The 22,863-nt window shown below is 38.8% G+C and overlaps 3 protein-coding genes across 4 annotated transcripts in view; 2 read left to right on the top strand and 1 right to left on the bottom strand.

The window, feature by feature from the left end:
- Positions 1–1,443, top strand: part of oxsr1b (oxidative stress responsive kinase 1b) — a 39,702-nt gene extending 38,259 nt beyond the window's left edge. For both annotated transcript variants that reach the window (XM_079360756.1, XM_079360755.1), the window contains 3 exons: positions 130–198; positions 311–375; positions 985–1,443. In XM_079360756.1, coding sequence (XP_079216882.1) covers positions 130–198; positions 311–375; positions 985–1,059 — 209 coding nt within the window. In that variant the 3' untranslated portion in view covers positions 1,060–1,443. The remainder of the gene's footprint in view (positions 1–129; positions 199–310; positions 376–984) is intronic.
- The window catches only part of inhbaa (inhibin subunit beta Aa), a 267,804-nt gene that overhangs the window by 70,126 nt on the left and 174,815 nt on the right, over positions 1–22,863 (bottom strand). The window lies entirely within an intron of this gene.
- slc22a13b (solute carrier family 22 member 13b) lies at positions 5,392–9,503 on the top strand (the record flags this gene model as incomplete). Its single annotated transcript, XM_079361697.1, has 10 exons — positions 5,392–5,766; positions 6,581–6,684; positions 7,157–7,311; positions 7,527–7,698; positions 7,819–7,939; positions 8,041–8,135; positions 8,233–8,447; positions 8,854–8,962; positions 9,069–9,263; positions 9,359–9,503. 10 exons carry the CDS (start codon positions 5,392–5,394, stop codon positions 9,429–9,431), a joined length of 1,614 nt encoding a protein of 537 aa, XP_079217823.1. The 3' UTR covers positions 9,432–9,503.

Raw genomic sequence — 22,863 nt, forward strand, 5'->3', positions numbered from 1 at the left:
TGAGTAAGAGTTCCTCTGTTCTAGGAATCAAAACCAAACCTCTGTTGTCAAATGTTTAAAAAAAATGTGTGACCGTTTTGTGTAATCAATAAGAGAAAGTGACGATGTTCTGCTGCGGTGATTTTGCAGACACAGCAGATGGAGTGTCACAGGAGCTGGTGTCAGCAGGCCTGGTAGATGGGAGAGACTTAGTAATAGGTCAGTGATAAAAACAATCCTCTGCCCCCTCCCCCCCCGACTGGAGAAAGACCGCTCTGACACAACGACACGTTATTTCATTTAATTTCACTGAAACGTTTTTTCTTTTCAGTTGCTGCAAATTTGCAGAAAATAGTTGATGAACCTCAAGCCAATAAAAATGTCACTTTCAAACTGGTGAGTGTTCAACTTTTTTTTTTATGAAAAATCTTCTTTTTTATTTTTTTTTTATTTTTTGATAAGTCGTTAGTAGGAAATGGATTGTGGTCGTTTTAATCTAAATGAAGCAGAGCACATTTGGATCTTTAAGACCAGAAACAATAAGCCACAGGAGTCCTCCGCGGAACTATGATATTTATTTGATTCATTGATCTGATTACAAATGATGAGAGAATTCTTAGTTTTTTGTTTTTGTTTTGTTTTTTGTTTATTTTTCAAGAAAATATGGCAGAAAGTGTTTGGTATTCCAAATTCATTCTAGTTGTATGGAGGGAGCAGCCTGAATGATTAAATCAATCTTTAACTAGTAGAACTGCTGTACTTAAGGCAGCAATATCAGACTGAAGGTCATGCGTCGTAATGAGAGGTGTGATCATTTCAGGCACAGACGCTGCAGCCTTTAGTCTACTACCCAGTCGAAGCCGAGCTGATGATCGAGTGTGATATTGTTAAAGTAAAAAATGTGAATCATTGTTTTCATATCACACTGTTATGAAATGCTCGTACTGCAATCAGCCAGTCAATAATAAAATCTCACTCCTTGTTCTACGTGTTTTGTTTCCACAGGCTTCTGGAACGGAGGGATCTGAAATTCCAGATGACGTTAAACTGATGGGCTTTGCTCAGCTCAGCATTAGTTAGACCGTTGTTCTACCTTGGGACCGTGACTTGCCTAAAAAATGTGAAAATTAAAAAAAAAAAGAAAAAAAAGATAGTTTATTGCATATTTTTCTTTCGATGGCTGAAAAGAAACCACTACTGCCAAAGAAAAGCGTACCATTGTGTCACCCATAGGATCCCTCAGCACGGCCTCTTTGAACGGTTGGCTGGCTGAAGTACCAGAGCGAACAGTATAAAGAAGTTTACAGCCCACAGCATATGTAGAAAGATGCAAGTATGTTCAACAGACAGTTTTCAGTTAGCATTCTGGTCTTCCTCATTCTGTTGTCGTTTCTAATATGTGATGCATTTGCACAATCGGAAACTAATGCCCTTGAATCCTAATAAATGTAACAATGCCTTATATTCATCAGAACTACTGAATGCACGTTTTGGGGGCCAGTCCCCGCTTTACCATATGGAGCATTATGTTCTCCTAAACATACTATGAGGTTTCAGTTGCTCATGTCAAACTTTGTACTTACTGTGAGAGCAGAGAAAATGAGTCTTATGAAGTCAAGTAGAATGAAAATGATTGGAACTCGTCCCCATTCAAGATCAAACATGTCTTGTTTTCTTCTGCTCAACCAGTGCCATGTAGAGACAGTAGAACCTCAGCATGTTTGTGTACACGTCTCCTTTTCTTTCTTGTTAACCTGAACGCAGCATCAGGCCTATTCTTGACTTCTTTTTTTTTTTTCTTTTTTTTGATGAGTCACAAACATACTTTTAATACATACATTACATTGAGTCTCAAATATATGATTTTATAATGAACATGCATTCAAATAAGCATGTACTGGTAATCTAAATTATTGAATGTCTGGTGCAACTCAAACTTAGGTGAAGTCAGTTTCAGCTGTAGTTTCAAACCAGCTCCATGTTCTCAAAATATTGTTATGGTTTGACTCAAATTGAACTACACTTCCCATGTTCACTAGTATTGAAGTTAGTGGCATCCAGTGCTTTGAAGGTAATGGATGTTCATAACAATGGATGTAAAACTACTATTTCAGACTGTCCATACATGACCATCAAACTTTTTTTGTAGATTAAATAATAATATATATGAAATAAAAATAAATTATCCTGTTGTACAACTGAAATGACTTTCAAAAAAAGGAAAGAAAGATGTTTTAACACATGTCCTAATTGACAGTGACGTCATGCTTGTTTGTGTTTCAGTAATTTTAGTAATGGTCATTTAGACGTAATGTAGCAAAAATAAAATAAAATCCAGAAAGAAAAGAAAAAACAATCGGCTCCTTTCAAAGTAAGTCAAAGATGAAAGAGCAGCAGACACCTCGGGTGACGCACGAACAGTCTGTTGGTATCAGTTGAAGTCCGTTGAGTCTCTCCTTAAGTAAAACAAACTGAAGTGCATTTTTGTTCATGTGGATGAAACACAAGTACTTGATTTAACTTCTAATGTGTAAATAAGACATGGCTTTGATTCGTTTTTATACTTGGAGTTTCATTCTGCCTTTTTTTCCTGTCCTACGATGACACGACACGATGTGGGTTGTAGCGCTGTGTGAAGGAAAATGACGACACCGCGAATTTGGCTTCGATTTCTCTTCAGTCCGTAACATCCTGTCACTTACTCTGTGTCGTGGATGACGCTCATTAACCTTTACTTGTAAAGCTTCTCACTTTTTGCCTTTGAGAGTGGATCTTACTCGACTTTGAAGCGGCCGTACTGATGCATTGCTTTACTGCTGTCCAACTTAAATATCACCCAATTCTGAGCCAAGTTACCGAAGAAAAAAAAAAATGTCTCCACTTCTTCCGAGTGGAGGCTGTTTACAGAACTTGTTTTCCATGTGAAGACACACAGATGCTTTATTGCTCGTTAACTTTTTATTTTTTAAACGACTCAAATAAATATTATACAGAAAACATAACTCCTCAATGATCGTGGACAGTCTGAAAGATGAGGAACCTGTTCGGGCCTTCACTTAAAAGGCTTTTATCATTGCAAATGTCACCTGCCCTAAAAACACACATCATCATATGGTCCTGAGAGAAAGTCAGTACTGTCCTGATGCCAATGAAATTGAATTTCTTGCTTTCAGAGAAATTGTTGTATTTTGATTTGTTAAATTATACACTAGCCTTAAACTGAAATTGACCAAGTTTTTTTTGTTGTTGTTTTTTTTTTTTTTTTTTTTTGACATAACGTCAAGGTTTGAATTCAGCTGTCCAGTGTCTTTGAGGTTTCGCTCTTGTTACATGTTGACGATACCTAAAATAAATGTGTTTTCTTCAAACTGGGAGCTACAAAGTCAGCAACCCAATGTTAGCTTCTAGTATTTGGTGCCATCTTCCTGCTTTATTCTGCAGTTGACAGCAGACGAGGACAGGATACGTTTGTACTGTACAAGCAAGAATGAGAGAGAGTGTGTGTGTGTGTGTATGTGTGTGTGTGTGTGTGTGTGTGTGTGTGTGTCGCATAGATTGAGCCCTGCTTCTAAACAGATTATATATGGCTTTGTTCTCATCCTTTCTCCTACAGTCTCTTTCTGTCCTGCTTACATTTAGTCCCACAAAGCTGTAGCAACTGAACAGATGACCGGCAAAAATAAACGTTAGTCCAGGCAATAACTCATCAAGGCTGTAAAATATTTCAATTCACTTGTTTTCAGTTCTCTCCAGTTTCACTCTTTAATTTGCTCTATTTTGGATCGTTTTGGAGTTCACAGCATGTTTCTCTTGATTATTTTGAATCAATAAAGAATAAGCATATCAGAGAACTCTTCTCCCGGGGTGTTTTTATTGTACATTTCAAAGAACCATTTGATATACCAAACTAAACTCCAGAGCAACAATGTTGTGCTTGTTGCGCCTGCTGTCTTCTCTGATGAAATCTCATTTATTGCTTTTCACTGTCATGGAAGGATTTCTTTCTCAGCTATCGCTGTCTTCACGTTTAGTATTCTTGTTATCAGTAAGTGGGACTACAATGGTCCATTTACAACCTCTTCACTCAGAGAAAGTCCAGCTGTTTGTGTTTTGTCATATATGTTTAATATCTGAGCCTAAGCAAAGACACACTCTGACCAGTGGTTACTTTATTTTATTGCAAAGGCTTTTAAGAAGTGACATAAGATATTACAATGTGTCTTTATTTAGACAGAAAACAGTATTTTTCACAGTCTGGCAAACTCCCATTATGAAAACAGATATTTTTTAAAACATCTGAAAACTCGTCTTCCAAGATTCCTCAAAAGAATAAATCCAAATCAGAGATTATGAAATGATCCAGCTATAAACAGAACAAAACAAAAAATGAAAATATTCTGTCAATACGGATAAAACACTGGGAAATCGTCTCTATAATGACTCCTGCATGGAAGCATTTGACAACAGTACAAGTAATGTTATCTGTTGTAACATTTTGTTAGGTCAATATGTAGGTAGGGTTAGCACTAGCCCAGAGGACAAACAGTTGTGTGATCTTATCTAAGTTGGACTGGTTGAGGACTGCATACATGGCATCATGCTCAGTGTTATTGGCCTCTTATAAACTGGGTCTAAATCACACGTGACCTCGGTATTGAAAAACTTCACAAGTTTTCCCCCCAGTGGTCGTTGACAAAAAAAACTACAGCACTGACATAAAAAACGACAACTCTAAACCAACCTCTTAAAACCCATGTAATGGATCATTGTTTGGCTTCACTCTGTACTGATGTTTGCAGTATCTCTGTGAGGACACAACCTTAAAATTAGAGTCGTTGAACTTGTTTTTTCTCTTTCTGGGTTACCAATAGAAAAGGGTGGTTACCTCAGCTCACACTTCCAGTTAATCAAGTACATGAACGAATAGTGGACTACTCTCCACCAATGGAAACTCTTCTTGGTTTTTGCAAAAAAAAAAAAAATAATAATAATAAGGACATAACTTCATAGACGTCATTTGGGATCTTTCTGTTTGTGAAGAGCTGCTGGTTTGGAGATTAAGGTTGCACCTTTTTTTTTTTATAAGACCAAACATTCAATATGTTGTATTATCTATTAGTATTACATTACATGGGGGAAAGAGATGAAGGTAAGGAAGTTTTCTGTTTTTTTAAGGGAGGACTGGGAGGACATGGAGCTGGACAGCTGAACAGCAGCTGGACTTCAGCCTGAGAGATGCTTACATCACATTTTAATATGTTGGTATTCTGCTTGTTAGCAGGTTGTAAAACTCTGTGATTGTTAGTTTACATATTAACTTCCCTACCTTCGGTCACGTTGACTGTCAGCGACTGGACTTCTCTGGACCTCTGCGTGTTCTCTGCAGCTCTCTGAACATATCCAGAGATAAATATGAGTGACTTTGGGAAGATCCTGGAGGAGATCGGGGAGTTTGGGTTATTTCAGAAACGTTTGGTGGCTGCATTATGCATCCCCAGTATCTTTATAGCCTTTGATGTGATAGGTCAGGTGTTTACAGGCCTGAACTTCCCACATCACTGTAACACTGACTGGATCCTGAAACAAGGGCCGAACTTGACAGAGGAGAGACAAAGAAATCTCACCCTCCCTGCTACCAATGATGGGAAGTATGAAAGCTGCAGAATGTTCACACCTGTGGATTTGGATTTGGAGACCATTGAAACGTATGGGATTAACACAACAACAGGATGTAGAGATGGATGGGATTATGAAGCACCCATAGGTGCCTCCAGCATTGTTACTGAGGTAAGACAAATGTATTTATATATGAAAGCAGCTTAGTGTATTATTTCACTTGACATACATTTCCTCTTTTCTTGTGATTGATATGTTTTTTAAATACATTTACACTCTTTTTCTGGGTAGTCAAAAATAAAGTCTGACTTTATCGTAAATTTAAATCATATGTGGGGGTAAAAGTAACAGTTCTTAGTTTGTGCAGCAGGAATGACTAAACGGCTGCTAAGGATCAGCTGCTCTGCATGATATATCAGTCGTTGAATTAGTTTTTTTTGTCCCTTCTGAGCAACCATACTTTTTAGAAACCCTTTTATAATTGCGTGTGCAGTGTATCCTGGTTATGTTGCCTGCGTCTGGTCAGGTTTACTCAACTATGAAAATTACATGCATAGAGTGATTTATTATAATAAATCTAGAGTAGAAATGTATTTATTTTAAAATGTCAAATATGATTGTTTTTTATTTTATTTTACATGATTAAATGCAAATGTCAAAGTAAAACATATATTGCATTAATCTACAATTCAAAATAAGACATATGACGGGATAAGTTAAAAAAAAAAACTTTAATTTAGGTCCTGAAAATAAAAGCACAAACTTAACTATATGAGAGGCACACTTTTAAGGATCATTTTTGTTAACTGCAAGCTTCTTGAGATTTGCACTGACAGAAAAACCACCTTATAAAACCACCATATAAGTTCATGGTACCAATCAACTGCAATATATGATGTATTTGTAATGTAAAACGCTGACCTTGTAACTTAGAAAGAAAACATTTTTTTCAAAGGACTATTTACGCCGTACTGTCTGTTATTAGTTCAGCCTGGTGTGTGACAGGAGCAGTTTGATTGAAGCGTCCCAGTCCGTCTACATGGCTGGTCTTCTGGTTGGAGCGCTGGTGTTGGGACAGATGGCTGACAGGTACACACACACTTCCATTTACACTCCACATAGGTTATGTATCATTTTCTCATTTGAACTTGAAAATATGTCTCAAGAAGCAGAACCACAGTTGGTTTTTGCAAGCTAACAATTCTATCAATACACACAATTTTCAGTAGGAGATATGTCTTCTTTAGAGTACCGATGAAGAGCAGCATTTCCCCCTTTCCAAGTGAGAACAATAGGTCTATGGTAGAGTTGGGCATTAAATTGATTGTATCAGTTAATTTGGATTGTCCTTAATGGTTTAAGAGTTACACCTTGGCTCTTATGGGACCTTTGACTGGGAAGTTCTTCGCATTATTGTGGTACACCTGGGACTGGGACTGATCCCTCGAGTTTGAAATATGTAAGGTGGAGAGAAGCCCATGGCACCCTTGGGAATACGTTCATAACTTCTGACATTTATGCCAGATTTAAGTACCAAACAATACCTCTCTTTGTTTTGTAGGTTTGGTCGACGCTTTGTGGTCCTGCTGTCACACCTTCTCCTGCTGTTGTTCGGAGTCGGTGCTGGCTTCTCACCCAACATCTATGTCTATATGGTGCTCAAATTTTTTGGTGGCATTGCGATTTCAGGCATTGTTGCTAATGCATTTGTAATAGGTGCGTGAAAAGTTCACAAGCAAACATTTCTTTCTGTCTAGTTCTGTACTCAGACCAGTGGTTGCCTGGGCTTCAGAATTCTCTCTTTTTAGGAAAGTGCTCGGCTATTTGAGAACTGTTAAAAAAAAAATAAAAAATAAAAAATCAAATGATAGATTTTCTAAACACTGTCCACAGCTGACTTCAGTTAATGCAATGTGTATTTTGCTTTGAAGGTGGAGAGTGGAGTGCTTCCTCCAAGTTTGCTTTCTGCACCATTATCTGCCATTCGTTTTTCCCTCTTGGACTCATGATGCTGTCTGGCATTGCCTATTTTATCCGCAACTGGAGGATCCTGCAGTTTGTACTCTTCAGCCCACTTCTTCCTGTCCTGGGAATATTTTACTGGTTAGCAGCCTCTTATGCAATTTGACTCTTAGTTTCTATGATGATGATAAACTCCTTTTTAGCCATAGACAACATGTTATTAGGAGCTTGTAATAATGAGCTGTCCCATATATAATGTAGGGTTCTTCCAGAGTCCGCTCGCTGGCTAATCACCCAGGGGAGGAAGAAGGAGGCCATAAAGGCGGTCCGGAGGGCAGCTAAGGTGAATGGAAGGAAGGTTCCTGAAGAGCTACTGGAAAAAGTAAATTGAATCAAACACACTTACACTTCAACGTAAACCAAACATTGTAAAGCTCTGATATAAATATACAATAACTAAACATGTACACCTACATCACTAAGCTGGAGGTTAAGGAGACGTCTAAAAGAGGAAACATGTTGGATATCTTCAAGATACCATATCTCAGGAAACGTGCTCTAATTATGAGCTACGCCTGGTGAGTATTTATTCCAACCACAACCTGCTGCCACATCTACATGTACATCTATAGACTTGTTCCTGCACTTATGATACTTGTTCTACTTCTTTAATAGGTTTGGAACGAGTCTGATGTACTATGGACTGAGCCTGAATGTTGGCAATTTTGGCCTGGATATCTACCTCACACAATTCATCTTTGGTTTAGTAGAACTTCCCGCACGTCTGGGGGCTTTGCCTCTTATCCAACGCTTTGGGAGGAAAATATGTCAAGCAATGTTCTTGTTTTTTGGAGGAGCTGCTTGTCTCGGGATACTTGCGATTCCTAACGGTAACTTGCTGTCCAATAATAGAAGTAATGTTGCGTTTTTAATCCGTCTTGAATGCAGTCTTATGTGATTCTTGAAAACTGGATGAGCTGATGTTGACCCTGAAGATAGAGATTGAACAACTTCTCAGGAAACGCATTTTAAACTTAAAATTTTCAAGAAGTTTTGGAAAATTTACAACAATGTTCATGAAGGAGTTAAAAATGCCTAAAAAGTGTATCGAGAAAGTTTCACAATGTTACAGTCATATCAAATATTGTTTCTGTTTTGGCCTTTAAGGAGCCTAAACAAATGTGTTTTTTTGTAACTCATATATTTTGTACCTTCAGTGTTTTGCCCTCTGAAAACACAAATGTTGAATTTATATGTGTGTCAACTTTTCTTAACCATTCTTTATTTGCTCATTAGATCTTCCTGTAGTGGTAACAGTGGTAGCAATACTTGGAAAATTTGCCGCGACAGCCAGTTTCTCCATCGTCTACGTTTATACTGCAGAACTGTACCCTACCACACTAAGGTAAGGTAGGAAATGTGCAGAATGATAAAACATGCAATCTGTCTGTTCATGTTTGTTATTGCTACATGCTATATGATTGCTGATTTTCTCTTGTCTGTGATGGCAGGCAGAATGGTGTAGGTCTAAACTCCATGTTTGCTCGTGTGGCGGGCATCCTTGCTCCACTGATCAGGCTGCTGGATGTATACCATCACACCCTCCCCATGCTGATTTATGGCATCGTTCCCATAGGTGCTGCAGGTTTTTGTTCATTTCTGCCTGAAACGGTCAACGTTGAACTCCAAGACCACCCCAAGCTCATGTAAGTTGATGAAAACGTCCACAACAGAGTGTGTATTCCATTTGTACAAATCTTGAAAAAAATCCATAAAATAATGTTCTTGTTTTGAATTTCAGAGATCCAGAGATTGTTACTGCCATAGAAACCCTCACAGATGAAGATGAATCAGGGAAAAGCACAAAAATGTAAACTTTGTGGATATCCTGGTGTTCACTTTTTTCATGTTGGAGAAAAAAAGTTTGTTTTTTTCCTGCTCGTTACTGGTAATGCATAGCTTCCTCTCAATCATATTTAAAGTTTTTTAGTTTTAGTTTTTTTTTAGTTTTATCTTTTATAATTGCAGTCTGTTTTTCTTACGTATTTGTATCTGTATTTATATGTCAGAATCAACTTTATTGGCCAGGTATGCAAGGAATAACTGCACTCTCTTTGTACAAAGGTATAACATTAAATATCAACAATAAACACAAAAATAAACTAATACAAGACTAAATAAGATAATAGTGCATTTGTGAGTAATACAAAAGATGCCTGGTAGTTTTTACTTTGAGAGTGTTAGATGATAATTTAAATAAAATAGGATATGTATATGTAGATTCACAGAGACAGTGATATGTCCTTATAAATTATGTATTTGTATACATGCTGTTCACTATACCATTGGTTGTGTTTGTGTCATTCTTCTCCCATGGATGTATGGATCTGTATTCATTGCAAATACTACGAGACATCTGTGACTGACATCACTGATGAGATAAGGAACTTACTGCTGAACATAGTGGAGGAGTTGGCAACATGTTTGACATAGATGTGGTTAATACCTAGCTACCCGCTGGAGGAAAAAAAACAAAAAAAAACAGAGACCTTTGAGGACATCAGCTCCTTCAGTTTCAATTTGGCAAGAGATGCCAGGTGTTCAGGACAGAGAGCACAACGAATACCTGAGAACACTAAGAATACTGTCTGGTACTTTTCTGCTTGATTGAAACGCAGATAGTACAGGAGCAGAACAAGAATTGCCTTATATTAGTGTACCGGTGTATGTGCATACAAGTTACATGTTTGCGAACGAAAATGTGAGAGCAGGCTTTTTTTAATCCGGCACCCAGCAGCAGCATTTAAAGGCTGTAAAAATAACTTTATAAAAGTTATCTGTCATGTCTCTGTTGGCTTCATTTAACTCAAACAGAATCATCAGTATTCATTTCAGTCTGTTTCATAAACAGATGACAGGATGGACATGAGGTTGGGCTACAGATCTGGCCAGCTGCAACACCAGTTGGACTTCAGCCTAATGGCTGGTGAAAAGTCAATTTTGATAAAGTTATGATACACACAATTGTATAATATTTGGACTCAGAGACAGGACACCAATAAACAGTGTTCTTTAACGAATTGAGTTCTGGAGGTTCATGATTCGGTGTCCGTGCTCTCCGTGAGCAGTGAGGTGAATGGTGATCCCAGTGAAGATTCAATAGTCCAACACGTGTGAAGAGAGTGCAGGGTTGCCTGCAGGCAGCAGGTGAGTATTGTTGCCTTGATGAGTAGGGGAAAAACACAAGGAAATTAGTACCAGGGTTAACCATGAGAAAACAAAACTACGACTAAAAAGATCACAAGAGCCGAGATTCGGGAGTACAGTACCACTGAAGAAGTCACAATAATCCAGCAAGGAGTGGATAAAGAGTCCTGGTTTATAGTAGTGGTAGCTGGTAGTTGTTGACTTAATGAGTCTCAGCTGGCTGCTACGCCCCCGCTGATTACACACATGCCACACAGAGGGTGAGAAAAAACAGGAGGAGCAAGACAAACAGAGAAAAGAGACACAAGTGGACCCGATACAGAACAGAATCCTCTCAGATAATTTGTTTTCTAGCAGTTGAGAAAAGCAATATCATTTCTCGACGACCATTAACCTGCTGAACAACGGTCACATTTATTGTAAATGGCTGGACATTGCCCGAAAGTCTTCCATTTAGATGTTCTCTGCAGCACACTAAACATATCTAGATTTGAGTATCTGGGTAACTTTGGGAAGATCCTGTAACACTGACTGGATCCTGAAACGAGGGCCGAACCTGACAGAGGAGAGACAGCGAAATCTCACCCTCCCTGTTACCAATGATGGGAAGAATGAAAGCTGCAGAATGATCACACCTGTGGATTTGGAGATCATTAAAGAGTATGGGATTAACAAAACAACAGGATGCGTTAATGGCCTCCAGTATTGCGATAGAGGTAAGAGATACATTTTTTCTCGAATTCCACCCCATGTATGCCCCACCTCATGTGATATTTCAATGGATACAGTATATCATCAGATATACAGATGTGAAAAGAGGGCTGAAATAATGAAGTACACCAAATGAGCTCCTTGGCCTGAAACAGCTTTCTTCAATAAGTTGTAAACCATCATTGTTATTCTTGTGATGTGGATATGAATAAAAAGTAGGTCAGAACCAGAAACTAGGGAGCGGGGCTGACTAATATGGAGAGATTAAACAGAACAGCCTGTTTGTCTGCAGGATTTATCTTGGACACAAACAAAATTCACCTGTTTAAATAATATTAGGGCTTAAATTGATGCAGAATGTGAGACGTGGCTAATGTCAAGGTATTTTTGAATTCAAATTCAAATCTGAATTCTTGGACAAAAGAAAGTTTCTTTTCCAGAGTGCTGTGACAGCTAAAGACACTAGGGGGCAGCAACCTCCTTTTAAACAGATACTGATAGGAGATTTCATGTTTTATCTCCGCAGTTTTAATAATGGATCACTGACAATGGGACGCGAAAGGAACAAGTGCTGAAGGATCATGGGAACGTTTTTCTGGCTTCCTTAGAGAAACACTCCTGGGAAACTCCAGACACATCAGTGAGGCTTCCTTCTTTCTCTCTTCTATATCTTTTAAATGTTTTTTTTTTTTTTTTTGGTTACAAATGATAATAATCAAAATTATTGATATGTTACTGCTACTTTCTTGTACCACTGGTAACAGGTGTATGATACATGTTAACTGCCATATTCCAAGAAAAAAAAAAGCCCCATTCTGATCAACCATTAACTTCCTTTAGTCAAAAGCTAACTTTAGCATTCAAACACTTTTTAGCTTAGTATCACATGATAACAAAGGTGTGAATAAACAGATAGCAACTAACCAGCAAATTCTGCCAGCTTTATTGTTAGCTATTAGCTTGTTTGTCCCAAAACAAAGTTAAGGGGATAAGGAAGGGGGAAAAAAACAATAAATGGAACAATGTAATAAAAAGGGAGAAATAAAAATGATTCAGGAAAATAATTTAGGAAGGGAGGAAAGAAGAGTTAGAGGAGAGAAAGGAAGGACATCAGAATTAAAGATGGAAAGAATAGAAAAAGAAAACATAGTTAATGATAGATAGATAGATAGATAGATAGATAGATACTTTATTGATCCCGAGGGAAATTCAGATGTAGGTAAGCAAGTTGAAGAGACAAAGGCTGGAAAGAAAGGGAAGACAGGAGAGGTCTGAGTGCACACTCAGAACCGAGTGTTTGAGCAGCTCGACATGGACGCCACTATCGCTCGATTCTCATTTTAGACATAAAGAGCAGTCATTTGTAAGCCACCTCACCTGAAATGTTGAGCATTGAGCTGATTTTCCTGCTGCTCCACATGAAAGAGACCCGGCAAGCAGCTGATAGCAAACGGCCTGAAACACAGATGCAGGAGGTGTCTTTAACAGCAGCTCCGTTTGCTTTAAAGCCCAACATCCAGAACTCTGTCTCAATATCTGAAGGCAGTTACGTGGGCATGAAAAGATTTACTGCAATCCTCCTGATGTTCATAACCAACGCTGCTTCATTCAGGGGCAGCGGCGGCCTCGGGGGGATCGAGGAAGGTAAGTGGTCCTTCATGCAATTACTCTTGAAGCACAGAAATCCTCATCTTGGGTTAATGTTGCAGTGGAGCTGCAATTCTTTCCGCAGAATTACAGAAACATTCAGAGCAGAGAGCGTTTCTGAGGAGATGGAAATCTGGAGTCTGCTTCTAAAACACCGCATTTCTACTGCAGGAACTTTCCACAGAGACCAAGAACATCAGAGACTTATCCCAACTGTGTCAAGTCGCCGTCACATTGAATTTTGCGTATAGTCGAAGGTCTCGGTAATTCTGAGTCAATAGCAGGCTCCAAAAAGTCCTACCAAAAATACTAAAGGAACAGACCTCTCAACTATCACGGGGAGAAATACAAAAAGCAAGTGCAAAGAAATGTAAACTCTGAACTGTGTGAACTATACAGATGAATTAACTGTGGCAGAAAGACTTAACGATCAGCTGAATGTGTGATAGTTAGACAAGCCTGGGTTGTCAAATACTTTGTCAGCATTTTAGTTTGGAAACATTCTGGATGTTTTTGCGTAATCCAGAAGTGGTGCAGGACTTTGCCTGTAGTATGTGTTAACTAATAACAATAAACTAACGTGTGTTGGTGTATTTGATGTCATTTGGTGTCATTGGATTTTTAAGCATTTTCAACCTTATAATTCTGGTGTCATCATAACAACTCTACTAACGAAGCGTTAGGCTTTAATCAACTGATCGGTAAATTAATGACGCTGTAACGGCCACAACTGTTATGTATTCATAGTTTGGAAAACTTATTTTGCCTTCTGATTGGCTCGTGATGCGGAAGCTTTGTGATCTGATTGGTTCTTTCAGGTTTTCAGGACAATACAGGAACTGGAGTTTGTTTCTTTGATGTGGTGGCCACCTTGCATCCTGGGCGCATCCAGAAGCTACACGCACGCACACACACGCACCTGAACCTCAGCAGTGTAATTAGTATTTATTAAATTATCCACAGTGTTTTTGTTATATATTGGCTAACGGAGTTTCACATTTCCCTGTAGTTTGCCCTCCTACACACAGACGCTCACACATGCTGTTTTGGTGTAGCGTGTGGGGGTTTTTGAACCTCGATAGACAAGTCCACATTAATGAGAGTTATAAGATTCTTCCTTAATGAACTCTCACTTCAATGAAATAACTGACATTTTGTGCCTGAGATGACGTCAAAAGTCCAAAAGTCCTAAAAGAGAGTCTGATCGTATAAAAGTCTGTGTCAGAAAGTTATTCTCTCAGTAAACACTTACCAATGAGTTCATGGTTTAAATCTCTTCTTTCAAGTCTTCATCAATACAGCATGTTGTTTATTTAGTAAATCATGGTCCCAGAGAGTCGAAGAGATCAGAAAGAGGGGATGAGTTCACAGGGATGTCTGTGACATGTCTGTGACTGACAGGTTGATAACATGGGAAGCTCTATGTGTTTATTGTTTGGTTGATCTAAATTAGAAGAAGCTCTGGGGAGATGACTGGTCAGGTTTAAGTTAGACTGTTTTGCCTAAAAAGGTGACCACTCTCTTCTCCCGATATGTTTTTTTTCTTCCATCGACATCAGACAAACATCAAATGATGACATTACGCTGAGGGACATCACACTTGATTCTGTCACCGTTTCGATGAATTAGGCGTTGGGGTAAGAAGCGTGGTCTTGGGGTAAAAGGTTTCACGTCAGCAGGGAACAATCAAATCAAGCTGATTTTATTTTTAACACTTGTGCTCACATACTATCAGGACACACTGTTATATATACTGTCTCTTTGGTATTTGAATGATTTTAAGCGCTTTAAAGGTCTTTACAATTTTTGACTAAATTCAATTCACTGTTTAAACAGTGGATGTAGATGTTCTGATATCAACCGTCTGTTAGTCTACTTGAACCTACACATGGAAATGCATTAAAACATCACTGCTGACTGAGTCAGGGAGGAAAACATATGAGAAATGCAAAACACACACACACACACACACACACACACACACACACACACACACACACACACACACACACACACAGGTATACATACACAAACACGCAGGGCCCTACTTTCATGACTGTCTGCCTCTTCATTAAAAGGCTTGTTCCCTTATGGAACAGCAGTGAAGATTGGAAAATTACACGACCACACACACACACACACACACACACACACACACACACACACACACACACACACACACACACACACACACACACACACACACACACACGTTGGGCAGGGATAAAGCCGCTGCAGGAAGTAAATGTGAGAGGGCTGAGGTAGAGAGACCTTTAAGCACTGAAACACACCTCACACTGCAGCACACACAGTTTGACGTCACACTAGACGCTCTCTAAATCCTATCGTTACATTTTCTCTCAAGCTGCCTTGAATACAGGTGAAAATAGAACGTATACGCATCCATCTCTGATTTTAATAGGAGACAGATTAGTATTAAAATGATTCCTCGATAAACTAAACCGATAAGACAAAAACAGGAGGGAAAATTTCAAAAGATTTCAAATGAACAGACAAGATCTCTCTTTTTCATCTCAGAGAGCAGCCAGGTGAGGATGAGAGGATGAAGGCAGGGGAAGAAAAAGGATGATAAAAGAGGCTAGGTGATGGGGTTTTACTTTCTTTTTAGTTTTTTTCATCTGTCAGTCATTTCTCAGCCTCCCTGGAGAGATGGGGTGGGGGGGGGTCACCTCAGGAGGGAGACGGAGCGTTTGTTTCTTCGTGTGCAGTTTAATTACTTTAAATTATTTGACAGCTCGACCTGTCTGCTCAGCTTCACCTCATGAATTCCGACGTCTGCACTTCATCGCTGTGTCCTTCTCACCAAAGTATGCATGTCGCACAAAAACCTTAAAAAAACTTGATGACTTAAGTTCAAACAAAGCGATAGACGTGCTGTTCTGATGCTTTTATCAAACGTTAAAAAATGTCAAAAAACACTCAAAATTTTTAGAAATTCCACACACACACACACACACACACACACACACACACACACACACACACACACACACACACACATACTGCAGGGTTCTATGTAATTCTAATGTAGTTTGATGTTAACTGAAGTGTTGTCACTCGTGTTCATCCTACATAATTAAGCAGCACAGCTCATCAATAAATGATGAGCAATCAACACAAATTCACGCACGCACACACACTGATAGACAAAACCCTGCAGACGTGACACTTTAAAATCTTATAATTTCTTTAAGATCTTACATATCTGAATTTTGATTTATGTAAATATTAGACTTTATAAAATCAAACATTTTGAATTTGTCCTGTAAATTTCAGGATCTTTTCTTTATATTTTCTTGCATCATATATTACATATGGAGCAGCAAAAAGAGTTCATCAGTTCCACTTATTACACCCCCCCCCCCCCCCCCCCAAAAAAAAGGACTACTGTTCAAAATGTCAAATGGATTATAACTACATTGTTTTGGATGTTCTGACTTTGTGAGGAAAACATGATTATGACTGATTATGAATATTTGATTAAGAATGTCTGTTTATTTCCTGCTCTGGCTATGTTCACTTCTTTTTATTTTCTCGTCCAGTGATACTTTAACATCACAGACCTCCACAATGAGCAGACATGAGATCAAGTTTTCTGTCTCTGTTTCAGTTTTAGGACCAGATGCTGAAACACTTCGATGGTTTGGAGGAGAGAGTCCTGCAGGAGACACGCCCCTGATCCACAACAACCAATCAGCACTGTGGACACGTTACATTAGAAAGAAGACTTTATAAAGGTTGAAGATTTAATATAAAAATATGACTAAATTGTTTTAATTATTTTTGTTTGCTCAGAGTGAAACTAGAACAGAATAATAGTGTGCTTATTAAAGGCTGGATTTTACACATACATACAGCAGAAATCAGATACATCCTCTGAAAATAACTCTGAGTAATGACTGTCTACAATAAGTGTGACAACTGAGTCCCGCCCCAGTCTGAGCCGACGAGCAAACTAAAGTGCGCTACCATTAGCCTGCTAGCACAGCAATGCAGCTCGAGTTGTTTATTGGCAATTGGAAAGCCAATAAATGTGTATCTTACCAAACTGGACTCTCCATAAAGATGAATGAATACCAGGGAGTGTTTTATTTTCTCCACATGAACTCTATGTAGTTAGTAATCATTTTATCTTACAGAAATGACAGAATCAGAGCCACTCTTTAAACTCTCACTCTAAAAAAACTTCTCAACATGATGCCTTCACATGAAATAAAATAAAAAATGAGTAAAAAGCATCAATCATCCATTTATTTATGTGTTCAGGATTATTAATGCTTTTACTTCCTGCAGCCTCCAGGCTTATTCACTAATTAACTCAGCCTAATGGCTTTGTAATAAAATGCCTAACTTTAACAATTCATTTGAATAACCTGCTTAATTTGGGATTAAAAATACATTACTATGACTATCATTAAATGTTTTTAAATAATTCAAGACTTGGGTGAGATGTGTGTTCTTATTTTGTCAATCAAACTTTGAAATTATGTGAAGTCCTATAAAAAATGACAGATCATTATCATAACTGACTGAGGCAGTGTCAATCACTCGGCTTCTTTTTCAAAGTATGACTCACCTTATTAAACAGAGACGACTCCTGCTGCTTCATTTATTCATTACAATTCATGCAGGATGTATTGAGGTGAGTCCTGATGTCTCTGTGATGGTTGGTAGGTATGTGAACAACAATGTCCTGCAAGGGAGGCCTGAAGTATGACGTGTGCACAAACACACACAAAATATTACTTTCCCTTTCTAATGTAACCAACCTCCAGTCTTGAAAAATGAAGCCAATGAAAAAGTGCAAATTCCCTGCAGTTCCTCAAGTGTCCTCTGGAGGCTGAACATTTGCACGTTTACAGCCTGGTACAAAAAGTTATTTATTGTCATCGCAGACACACTGAATGGGGGGTGAATTTTTTAAAAACCGCTCCATTTTGACCATATCCATGATAAGGTGCGTAGCTGACATGATTGACAGATGGGCGCTGTGTCATGGTTTGTCAGGACTCTTAAAACCTGGCTCTAAGCCTGTCGTTAGGTTGACTGAATGTTAGGCTGAGACAGAATTTCCAGCATATAGTGGCTGCTGCCGATAAGTCTCCTGAGCCCCCCTGTAGTAACAGATGGCTGACGTCACTCAGGCTTCGCCCATTTAAAATACAGTATTTACATTCTACGGCCAGTAAATATGGAGCTCCCCCTGCTGGTGCGTTGCAGTACAGGTCATAAAGTCTGCCCTTTCCATGTTAATAATATGTTAAATGGAACAAACTATAAAATGAAAATACAAGTCAGATAAATGTTATCAAACATGCTTTTATCATTATAGTGTGTTCTTATCATGTTTATATTATTATTAGATAAAGGGGGCAGAACAACATGATTGACAGCTGTGGTGACGAATGAGGCTCCGGCGTTGCTGTGGGCACCGGATTATCAGAGAAAAGGAGAAATGTAACAGAAGGATTGGACTTTCTTTAACTGTGAGTGTCTGATTCAAAACCCACACAAGAATCTGTTCAGCTGACTTCTCCATCAATTTTACTCATGTCTCCATCAGCCAATCAGACATCATATCCACACCACAGGAAACGGAAGAAAGGAAGCTTTCATTCACGTTCTCTGTACTTGATTTTCTGGAGGTTTGGTTAAATGTTAGCTCGCTGTGTGGCTCCATCTTTTTTTCTCTCCTCCTCCCTCCTACACCTCTGTTATTACACTCAGGGATGTTATAAAGCAGAGGGTGGGAAAGGTTAGCTGCTGGCTTTGTGTGAGCATGTACGTGCTCGTGTGTGTACGTGTGTGTTTTATGTGTGTGTGCGTGTAATCAAGCACACAGCTTTCTGTCCTCGGTGACTAATGCCTCAGCCATGTGAGATTGAGTTCGATTGAAAGGGGCTTTGCATTGTGTGTGTGTGTGTTAAATGCGGCAGAAGTGAGTGGGTTCACATGAGGAGACGGGCACTGCAGAGGCTGAGACGCACATGTGTGTCTGCATGTGTGCGCGTGTTCACTCTATAGCATTCCCAGAGGTGGGAGGGGGCTCCAAGTTGTCCTTAGATGACACACCCTGGAGAGCTTAGAGTGTGTGTTTGTGTGTCTGATTGGGCAGTTGTCCTCAAATCTCACCCTTATCCCAGAAACGATCCCTAAAAAAAAAAGAAGAGTCCTGCATCTCCTGCTGTGAGGGTCTTATACATCTGTGTGCGTGTGCGTGTGCATGCATATGTGTGCAGCTCAGTGTGTATTAGCGTTTTCATTCGAAACCTTGCACAGCTCCATATGAGCTTTTGTTAGAGGACTGAGCGGCTGCAGGTGGACAATCTTCAGAAGAGAAACCTGACAGCAGTTTGCCAGTTTTTCTCTAATTCAGTTAAAACAAGTGAATGAATTTAGTTAATCCTCAGCTTGCGATTAGAATCATTTTCTCCTCAACAAATTGTCACAGCAGTCGAGCTGTGTATAAGAGGCGTGTTAGTGATGTAGTTATATATTAAAAAAAATAAAATAGATCAGCGTCACTGAAATGCTTCACAAACATGAATGTGACAGTGGGACTTTTTCCTTTTTCCATCAGAGATCTGCAGATCATGTGCTGCCAAAGGGGTTTATCTGAAGGGATCACCAATCAAGCGTGATCATGAAATCAGGAAATGGTAATGACTGTGGAGAGGACTGTAACGGCCATTGCACAGTAAGTTTGAATTTTGCATCCGAACATTAAAAAGTAAATTAAAAAAAACGTCATTCTTTTTTTTCATGACCAATTTTCTTGACATCACTCACTGTACGTTTGCATTGGGTGTCTGAAGTGTCCGTATCTCAACATACTGCCAGCCTCTGTTCAGTTGTAATTGCTTTACGGAAATGAGTTGTCTTGCAGACTGAGCATGCAAAGGCCTTTAGTCGGAATCATGCTAACGTGTCCTATAGAACATGAGATATCTGCGGGCTGATGGGATGCAGGTTTAAACTCTCATTTGATCAAGATGTTGTTGATTGAAAGTTTTTGAAGAGATTCAAGAAGAAGAGTTTTTTCGCCTTTGAGTTTCTCGTCTTTATTTTCATCACAGAGTGGGGGTTGAATTTAGACTCGACGTGGACAATAACAGATAATTGCATTTATTTCATGTAGTTTTTTGAATATAGGACAGCTGTGTGCTTGTATGTGCATAATGCTATAGGTTCAGATGAGGAGACACAAACTGCTCCCGATTTATCCTCAGATGGTCTGTAATTGTGTGTATGTGTGTTGAGACTGAAAGAAGCGGCTTTGATGTTCAAACGTAAATGCACAACACACACACACACACACACACACACACACACACACACACACACACACACATCATAGAGGACACAGCAGACCATGTGACTGTGTTCTTTGTATTCATGATATTTCGTTTTGTGTTTGAAATAATTGGCTCCCAAAAGGAATCAAACAGGAAAACAAACTGTGCAGCAGAGTTGGTGGGTATATGGACTGTATTGTATATTTATATATGCATGTGTCAGTATGTGTAAATATGTTCATGTTTAATTATCTCAAAAAGAGGGAGGGGTGCCAGTGTTCTGGTTGTTGGCATTTAAATTTCTGTGTAAAATATGTTTGTGTGAGAGTGTGTTCCGTGTATGTGTGCATGCTTAGTATTTCAGATAGTAGTCCAGTAAACTCCCCTATATGTGAGGGGATTAAAATGTCTGTATTAAATCTAATCCTTTCAACCTGTCATCTGATTCTGAGTTTGGGTTTAAATTTAGAAATGTCTCTTAAAAAGGAATATTGCCACAGGAGGAATGATCGACAGCAGGAGCTTTAATGAGCAGCTTTGTCAGAAGACAGAAGCTATATTTACTTTCACTAACATGATCCTCCACATCTGTTTAAAAACAAATCTAAAACCTTTTTTTGCCAGAAGTGCAGACAGTTTGATGTATATATGTTTACTATGTAGTCTTATTTCAGCCTCAATTTCAAAAATTGACTTAAGGCAGAGATACTTTCCTTTATAAGACAAGTATGATTCCAGGCTTGAAGAAAAGCAAATATTTTATTTTCTTGCATAGCCTTTATGAAGTAAAAGTGAATCCAATGTGGAAAAGCCTCAAACTTGCATTCTGAAACTGTTAAGTCTAATTGTATGGAGAAAAAAAACGTTCCTACATTTCATTTGATTTATTCCCTCAGTGACAGTCTGTCTGACTGACTGACAGTCGGTCATGTTTCTGTTTTTTCCATTTTATTTAGTTTTTTTGTAATTTCTTGTTTTATTCTTGTACTTGCCCTTAAAAGGTACAATTCTGCTCTGCTTGCTTTCTCATCTTGTGGTCCTCTTTGCCCAGATCTTACTCACCTGAGTCTTGTTATTCCCTGATTCTCTGTATTTAATCTGTTTGTCTTCTCTTATGTTGCCGGTTTGTTGTCTCCTATCGTTCCAGTAATTCTTTCTTGTGAGTTTTCGAGTGGTCTGACATTAGCTGGAATCAATCTCTAGATTTACGTCTTCTTCAAACAACACAGTGTTCATTTTGTAAAATATAGTCCCATTTAGAGTCAAAGAGACCAGAAAGAGCTTGGGAGGGGTTCGGGTGGCAGTACAGTAGCTACCAACAGAAACAAAAATACAGTCTGGTTAGTTCCCTTTTGTTTTCCACCAACTATGTTACCGGAGAACAAACTACAAATATGATTAGTAGGATTTTATAACTACTTTAGAATGGTTATACATGAGCCGGGTCAAATTGACCCGAAGAGCCTGGGTATGACTGAAAAACAGAGACCCTGCAAGGGTTAGACAGCTTGGATTGAGACAGAGATCACATTGCACCCCAACTCTAGAAAGACTCTTGTGATTTTATTCTGACCATGGAAATTTGTCCCTGACTTTTGCTATAGCTTGAAAGGTTTTTAGGAGTAAGGCCAACATAAGGCCGGTGGTGATCTAGATATAATACATACAGGGATGTTGGTGTGAGCTGTTGTGTGAACACACCAGGACATATTCAAAAAAATTCACTGTAAGTATGTAGGCGGGGGTGATGATGGTATCCCGTGATCCGTATGATCTCCTTGCATCTAATGAAACAGCTTCATGACATTTTTCAAACTACATGTTTAGCATTTATATAATGCTTAAACTGTAATACAATACATTTTTATTGTCCCCTTGGAAAAAGTTGTCATGGATTCAAAGTACTGCCAAACATTCAGCTGCTTCCACATGAATCAATGAATAAAAACAATAGAAAAAACACATTCACACACATACAAAAAGGCACATACCAAAACAGAACAAAACAACATACTGTATATAGTATTGCACAAGATTATCATTATCATACTGTTCATAGTGTCCCTTCCCCTGTCACTTCTTGACATAGTCTCCTGCTGTGAAGTGCATACATCAACAAGCAACCCATAAAGATTTCAATGGCAGTCTGCTGAAAATTTGATCGAAATTTTCAAGAGTGCATGTGTGAAAACTGCTTTAGTCTGGTCTTGACTTTGCATGAAAAATGTAATGGGGCGGGAATGTTCCTTTGTGTGTGCGGTGATGGGCGACCGTCTGTCCTTCAGCCGTCTGCTCTGTTTGTTCCTATAGAGTCCATTAGACCTCAGCTCATGAAATTACAACTAAGTGAGAGGGAGACTCTGGATGCCTAGCAACAACCATCACTATGTTCAACCCATGAATCACGCAAACACACACATTCCAC

Source organism: Symphodus melops (genome assembly GCF_947650265.1).
Source record: "Symphodus melops genome assembly, chromosome: 14".
NCBI classification, from domain to species: Eukaryota; Metazoa; Chordata; class Actinopteri; order Labriformes; family Labridae; genus Symphodus; species Symphodus melops.